The 8,539-nt window shown below is 38.4% G+C and overlaps 1 protein-coding gene across 1 annotated transcript in view; it reads right to left on the bottom strand.

Annotated features, from left to right (window-relative positions):
• Nucleotides 1-7,945, bottom strand: part of fam20ca (FAM20C golgi associated secretory pathway kinase a) — a 74,195-nt gene extending 66,250 nt beyond the window's left edge. The window contains exons 1-2 of the mRNA XM_084130766.1: nt 6,951-7,945; nt 4,196-4,374 (exon numbers count right to left, since the gene is read on the bottom strand). Coding sequence (XP_083986892.1) covers nt 4,196-4,374; nt 6,951-7,504 — 733 coding nt within the window. The 5' untranslated portion in view covers nt 7,505-7,945. The remainder of the gene's footprint in view (nt 1-4,195; nt 4,375-6,950) is intronic.
• Between the last annotated feature and the right edge of the window lie 594 nt (nt 7,946-8,539).

The raw sequence follows: 8,539 nt of genomic DNA, 5'->3' as shown, positions 1-8,539 counted from the left end.
AGCGCTTCAATGACTGTGGAGTATTTCATCAAGGCTTTATAACCTTAATTAATCCTAATATGACTAAAATTACCTCCAGCAAGGTGCTATTTGTTCCAGAGTCTGCATTGAGCCACAGTGTAAAAAGTGAACATAGGCAATTCTTACCGTATAGAGATCATTTTTTTTTAAATGTTAAATACCTTCTCCTATCCCTGCTTAACATGCAGAAAACTATTAAGATATTTGTAAGTTTGTGAAAAGTGTGAACTCAAATATTCTCAGCAACACTAAAAATGCAATTGTAGTATACGTCAAATCTGAAAAGTATTTAAAAAAAAAACTGTACTTGCAGATAATATAATATTAATGAAATAAAATGTCACTTTCATGACTGACTTTGTAATAAAAAATAAAAAAAAACTTTAAAGTACATTTTAAATTATATTTAAATTTAATATATTTAAATGTATAAATTGCAACTTCATTACAAATGTGTAATTACAAATATATTACATTTCAGTTTACCATAAATGCTTGTCAGTACACTCAGCAGTACATTTTAACCGTGTTTCAAAGACAATGGAAGTAATTATGAAAATGCATAAAAAGGTGTATTTAAGCACTACGTATTTGGGTTAGGGAAAAAAGCACTTTTAAGCTCAACTGATTGCATTTAATATATATTTAAACTACACTCTTAAAAAAAAGCTGGTTATTTTTTTCAACCCATGTTTGGGTCAAATATGGAAAATCCAACTGTTGGGTTTAAAATTTTTATTTAAAAATTCAAACCAGGTTTAAACCATGGGTTTGTCCATATTTGACCCAAACATGGGGTTGAAACAGCCCAGAAATTTTAGTGTATAATCATTTTTTTATTTAATTGCAAATAACATGCAATTAAGTATCTAAAAAGAGTTCACACTTAAGTATATTCTTTTAAAGCATATTATTTCTGTAATAAGTACTCTTTTGAAAGTATGCTAAAGTGGTGACAGTCACAGTAGAATTTATACACTTCACCATCATTGAGCAATTTTTAATAACCCTTAAAATGGATTTAGTTGGTGTCAGGTTTATTCAAATAAATCCACTTCATTTAGATGTAACCACATGAAGCAAACTTCTGAGGTTTGTAGTTATAATTTCTTAATTAGAGACTGTTTTTATAAGAGCATCACAATACAGATGTCTCAGACTGACGTGCTCAGGTCATGTAAGATCTTCAGGTGGACTTTCAGACTAATGGAAGAAGAGAAGTTGTCAATTGCACTCTCTCTAGGGAATAAAAGGAAGTGTGCATGCCGCTTCTGCCATCATTCTGCCTACAGAAATAGGCCCTGATGTTCACTAGCCATCTCAAGTGCCTGAGTGCATGCACATACATGCATATACATCATTCTGTATACCTCACAACCTTCTAAATAAAAGGCACTTTCCATGAATAGGGGACAAAATAGGTTCTGAAACTCTTACAAACTAAGTATTTTCCCCCCTTTTTCAGTAAATGAAGAGTGAAAGGACATGCTTAACCTTCAAAAATGTCAACCTCAGGAGGTCAGACTAAATCAGGGGTATAGGCAACATCGGTTCTGGAGGGCCACTGTCCTGCAGAGTTTAGCTTCAACCCTAATCAAACACACCTGAACAAGCTAATCAATGTCTTCAGGATTACTGAGGCTACAGGCAGGCGAGTTTTCTTCAGGGTTGGAGCTAAACTCTTCAGGACAGCGGCTCTCCAGGACCGACGTTGCCTATCCCTGGACAAAATATTTTATGAGCAGTTTTAATTTTATTTAAGAGATCTGAGACCTTGTTACCAAAATGTTAGTCTCACGTAGCCAGACGCTCAGACTGACGGCAGAAGCTCTGGATTACATAGCAGCTTTCATTGGCCAAGGACCGGCCAAGGACCACCCAAGAGAACTTCTAAAACAACCAATCACAGGTCGTTTTGTTCACCATCATGTTTAGGGGCGGGAAAGTCGATGACCCCACAATAACAGACCGGTATGCAACCAATAAATCATTCATTCAAAATTTAAAAAACAATGTGCAAATTTACTGCGACAGCACATCAGTCTCCAAATATTTTGATAATCCAGTGCTTAGTTGATCCTGAGTAGTGCTCATTGTCACAGTTGTAAATACGATGGCTTTTTTCTTCAATGAGGGGGTTTGGCATCACGGTATCTTTGTTTCTAGGCGGACTGTTAAAGAACGCGACACACACATCTCCCGGAAATCCTGTACAATTCAACCAATCGGATGACGACTTTCCTGAAGTCCCATTTTGTGGGCCTTATGCATCAGTGAGTATGCATCAATACTCACAACGTAACCAAATACACAAATACGCTGCAAATACTCACAACGCAACCAAATACAAAAAATACAAACCTGGATGGGATCGCTTATTCTTCAATGACTACTCGTCAGTGGTGTTGTCGATGACCTGAAAAGTGATTTTTTTGTTTATTTTAACATCCTGATCGTATGTGCGTTGTGAGTATTTGCAGTGTGTTTCTGTATTTGGTTGCATTGTGAGTATTTGCAGTGTATTTGTGTATTTGATTGCATTGTGAGTATTTGCAGTGTTTCTGTATTTGGTTGCATTGTGAGTATTTGCAGTGTGTTTCTGTATTGGTTGCATTGTGAGTATTTGAAGTGTGTTTCTGTATTGGTTGCATTGTGAGTATTTGCTGTGCGTTTCTATATTTGGTTGCGTTGTGAGTATTTGCAGCGCATTTCTGTATGTGGTTGCATTGTGAGTATTTGCTGTGCTGTTCTGTATTTGGTTGTGTTGTGAATATTTGCAGTGTGTTTCTGTATTTGGTTGCGTTGTAAGTATCTGCAGTGTGTTTCTGTATTTGGTTAAGTTGTGAGTATTTGCAATGTGTTTCTGTATTTGGTTGCGTTGTGAGTATTCAACACTACACCCAATTGGTAACAGGGTTAGAGATTTAACCTAAATACAGTAACTAAGTTGGAGGTTTGTAATTCACTATTAAATTCAATTCACTTGTTTAACCTTTCCAGCTATTCTTACAATTAGCTTTGGTAACAGCAACAAATTTTTGAGCTTCGCTGACAGTGCAATTTCTGACAAAAGGTTTAATAATATAAACATTTAATGTGTACTGTACCTATTTTTCATGCCATATTCATGTTTGATAATAGTTTATGTAACATATCTAATAGTTTTCACTACTAAGTGTCCTCTATTTGTGGAAAGTGCCAAATTATCTCAAATTATTGAGATTTTCATGTTCCTCATCCACTTAAACAAGCACATTACATCCAATAAAACCCTTTAGGGCTGTGTTCACACTTGTAGTTCGGCTCTCTAGGTTCTTTTGGTCTGGACCAAAAAAGCAAATTATACATTTAGCCCTGGTTCACTTAGTGCTCACATTGTCATTTTTAACACCAAACCTAAATATACATAACTAAAAAATTACTTTTTTTGACGTACACTTTCATGACGGACCTTGTTGAACATTCCAAACAATGCTGTGTGCTGGGCTAAATGTGCTCGCTGTGTGTGCATATGATGGTATTTCACGGAGCAGAGAACTCGTGAACAAAATGTGTAAAGGAGTCAAAACAGCGGCGGGAATCCCTCCGTCACACACACAAACAAGATCTGCTGTGAGGAGAAGACGTTCTGACGCCTGTACCGAACTGTGATGACAACATTGCCACTATGACGAGAAAAATAGGTATGTGTGAGCATTCTGTCCTTTTTAGGCTCACATCTTGTGACATCACCTCCTAGTTTTGGTTCATTTAGATGTCATTGGTCCGTGGTGCAATCATATATCAGTCAAACCTTTCCAGAGTTAGTTTGAAAGTAGACCGAGACCCATCTTTTCAGGGGTCTCAGTCCACTTGTTTGGTGCACACCAGGGTTCAGATGGCAGTGTTCACACTTATTCAAATGAACCGCACTAACAGAGCAATCGCATCAGGACTCATTTTAATCAAACCAAACATGCCAGGTGTGAACACACCCTTAGCCACAAAAATTCATTGTGATTCAACCAAAATGACACTTTGCACACCACTGACCTAGTTGGCTCATTTCATTCCTATAATGGCTCTAAACCACATGGCAATAATTGCTTTCGGGATGGCAGCACAGCACCTAGAGCCATCCCACTTCACCTAGGCTGTTCCATTAAACGGGAACAGGTCCTGTACCTGTACCTACCTACACTGGTGATCCTCTGGGAGACCAGGTCCTTCAGCAGGGCCCCTATGACAGGGGTGTGTCTGGAATACAGCTCGTATCGGTTGATCCCGATGTGGAAGCGGAGCCAGTTGGGATACGACTCGGCAGAGGCCTCCCCTGCCGGACTGTACTCCTCCTCCACGTTTCCCTCGTTATGCCTGTTGATAAAGGACAGTGGAGGACATTAGTCACTACCAGCACACTACCAACCCAGCTTATTACATTAAGATGAACTCAAAATGAGATAAAAGCCATGCAACTTTGTGAGTGTAAATGTGCGAATTTGAGAAAACATTGACATCATGCGCATTACGTGTTCAGTCTATAGGCGCGCAGTGTTTCTTTACACAAGTGACATCGCCAACCTCTGGCCTGACATTAATAATACAGCAATTTTAGTCGTTTTCACCGATTCACATTTTAACGACTTTGTAGAGTACGTGAAAAATGCAATGGAAGAACTTTTCTGTTTTTAGTACATCGCTGTCATGTTAAAAGTACCCTTAATCTGCAGGGTTTTCGGTGTAGATTACACGTGTGCTTCAAAAGTCAGCTTCATTTGAGCTCAATCTACTCTTTATCTGAAGAGAGCGGTATCATTTAATTAAACTGTTTTAAGTTTTATTTATTTATTTAAATTATATTAACATACTAGCTTCAATTACAGAATTCGACCATTTAGTATTAAGTTTGATGGCTGTGAAAGCTATTTTAAAACATTTAAATGAAGGTGATCATGTTTGAATGTGTTGGCTGGACTGATGCCATGCACAGAAAAATACTGTGATGACAGTGAAATGACTGAATACATCAGCTGTACTTCATTTCCCTGAGGCCTCTGACCTCACAACAACACACAAGCAAAAAAAGACACGAGTTCTGTCTATAAAAAAAAATGCGTTCCATCAAAACAGGAAAAGCAATATTAAACTGTAATGTGACATCATCTGGATGACAAGCTGTCACATGCATTCTCGGTGATTAACAAAGCACTGTTAAAAAGGCCTTTAACTCAACTGTTCCTGAGATCAGTCTGGATCAGTCAGGCATGGTTAAAAGGCATGTTTAGTTAATACAGTCATAGTTAAAGGCGGAGAGAATCAGCTGAGATATATCCCTGAGGACGCCGGAGCTTGCCGGGTGAAGAACAAAAAGAGAGGACGCAGGAGCAAACAAAGGGCATGACACCAACAAAAAAACCCTTCAGCTTAATGCATCTGACAGCTCTGAAGAAAACAACACATCACACCAGAGGAACAGAGACGAGTCCTAGCAGCAAAGCTTTTAACACTCACAATGAGTCAGTATCAACTGGAAATTATAAAAGTATCACGTCTTTCCACAACATATGCGCTCTTATTTTTAGCTCTAGATTTAAGAGATGTACTTCCCTCTTTTAATCGTTGCTTTCATTGTTGATTTCCATTGAGAATATGACTTTTTTATGATTATTACTAGACAAAACGAGAAAATGATGACTCCTGGCACAAGGTGTGATGTGAGAAACATTTCTTAGCTCTAGCCATTCTTGAAATACTAGTTTTCCCTGTTGCTTTTGGATAAACACATTTTCTGTAAAGGGACATACCATAGGTTCTACAAAAAAGCATTTAGTCACAATGGGAACCTCTAGTTTGATTCGAGAAAAATGTCTTTGTTAGAAATGTGATCTATTTTCTATAGTGAAAAAGAAATTCTCCGCAATATATGTGTATTTAAAACACATTACAAACTAATAAACTTACTTATCAGCTAATTTAAACAGGAAAACTGCGAAACAAAACAAGATCAGCAAAAATTATCCCTATTATCGTAATATGTCATTTGGTAACTAGGTGCTTAAAACCAACATACAAAACCACTGCAAGAAAAAACACATTTTGTTTAATTGCCATTTTTTGACTATAAATATTATAGTTGTGACAACTTTTCCATTTTAATTATGCATATAACTGGGACATTGTTTCACGTGTTTCTAAACTTGCATTTTCTATTGTTCGTTTCCTAATGCTTAGGGATTAAATATGAGCAATCACTTTCAATGCTTTTCTTTATATCATCTCTTAAGAAGCAAGACTGGGGCAAGTTGTCACACTTTTTTTTATTGCTGTGAATATTTCTCAGGACAGGTTTAATATTGAAAGTAATTTCTGTTTACTGTAGAAACATATATTGTTTGGCCAACAAACAAATCGAACCATTTACCAGGCCAAGCCGCTTTATATTGAGTGTCTTTGTACAAACGTTTCGATTAATCAATGCTTTTATTGTGTACATGTTTTAACACTCTAGGCTACTTATTCTTTTTTAAAATACCTGCAAATAATTACAGCTAAAATCTATAATTTCACTGTTGACCTTCCCTTACACCTTAACCCTCCCTTAAATCTACCCATTCCACCAAACATGTCCCTAACCTTACCAGTATCCACCCCAATAAAAGTGTTTGCAAAGCAACATCAACACAATAAGTGCATTGTACCAATTATTATTCTTTTTTACTGAAGTAACCTACATAGTAGTTAAAGACACCAAATATACAGTGTGACTTTTTTTTTAAAATATTAAATCTTCATAAGTAAAATAAGTCATCTTCAACAGGATTCTTTTTCAGAATATTGACAACCTCCATGTGTGTTACAGTACAACTAGACCCGGTCCCGGGACTTAACAGCTCACTTTTAAACATATAACATAACTATATAGCCTACACCAGGTTTAGAGTAGCACTTGCCATTCTTGTTGTCCGGCAGCTTTGGGGTAGAATCTGATATCAGCGTTGAGGTTGAATAAGGTGTCATCTTCAGTGAGATGAGGCAGGTCGGTCCCATACAGCGGATTCTCATAGAGCGCCTTCAGTCTGGAGGAACCCTGGACAGCTCTCTGCTTCTGTCCGCTCGCTGTGTCTCTCATCAAACCCCTCTTCTCTGAGCCCAACTGCAGCTGTCTCACTCTCTTTCCAGACTCGCCTCTCTCGGTCACCTTCTCCCGTGAGTGCGAAGTGAGATTGGAGTTGGGTTCATTGCTGAAATCCTGCAGTAACCTCAAAGAGTGTTTATTAGGCCAGCCCGGTTCGGCGGCGGCGGCTCTGGCGCGCTGCTTAGCCCAGGATCGAGGCTCCTCGCCCGGGGTGTGAGCGCAGGAGCAGCCGCCTCCTCCTCCAGCGCTGGAGCTCGAGCCCGCCGCGCGCTTCTCCAGCTTGGGTAACAGGTCTATCATGATGTGCATGGTGCAGGCGACCAGAAACACCATTAAAATCAACACGCGAAATTTACGGAAAAGGATCATCTTTATAGGCTACCTAAAGCACTTGCCACAATATGATACAGCCAGGCTATACTAATAAAGGATATTGTGTGGTGTCCTTCTGTAATCCTCCTTATGATATGAGATCCATGTTCAAATAGGTGCAAAAATCTTCTTCTGCATCCTGCTGTTTCCAGGTGTAGCCTATCAAGAAATATTTATTTTCGGCATAGTTGATTTTGGTGAAGTCGCATCCTTACACCTTCAGTTCATCATGATAAAGCGCATCTGTAAAAATGTCCCGGTAAATAATGACAAAACACGAGGAAACCGCCGTTTGACTTCTCAAGAACCGCACGGACGTCGGGTCGGCAGTCCCATGTGTGGATTTCTTCAGTATGTGAAGAGAGAGATAAAGTGCATTAGTTCTTCATGGAGAGCAGTCAGTGACAGGTGTAGATGTATCAGTGCCCTGTGTGTTAAATATTGGGATCCTGCCTCTCCTCGTCACAGCATTCAGATTGGCTGAGTCCGTGAGACTCAAGGAAGAGCGACTCAAAAAAAGATATTCGGCTTGGAATGCCAGTGCAGTTCCTTTGTGTGAAGACAGAGGGCGCTGATGCGCATTAGACTCACGTTAACTGGTGATCGGTGGTGGTAAAACTGTCATTAATAAAAAAATAAAAAAATAAAAAAACCCACCTCATAATGCTTAATATATATGTAGATACATTGTGAATATTAAGGGAAATAAATGAATCAAATGTCTTTTAAAATTTCTAATTATTTGAATGTATCTGTTCAAGAAATCAGTCAAAATGAAAATCATGGTGAATTCAGGACACTTTTTTTCCATTGAGATGAGTGGGAAAAAGTGTCTTGATAAACCTGAATTCAAACTTATGAAAGAAAGAAACTAATAGTTTTGGAACGACAACTTTTGGGTGTCTGGTTTTATGATCTGGTTTTTACCTGAGCTGTCAAGCTCAGCATTTATGTATTTAAGATCAACTTCTCTATTGTGATGCAAGAGCTCTCCATAAACGCTGAGACTTCCAGGTGGGAAATTAAGATGGA

This window comes from Abramis brama, assembly GCF_963993115.1.
Source record: "Abramis brama genome assembly, chromosome: 1".
In the NCBI taxonomy this organism is placed as follows: domain Eukaryota; kingdom Metazoa; phylum Chordata; class Actinopteri; order Cypriniformes; family Leuciscidae; genus Abramis; species Abramis brama.
Note: the sequence above shows the minus strand (reverse complement) of the source record. Positions and strands in the feature narration are given on the sequence as shown.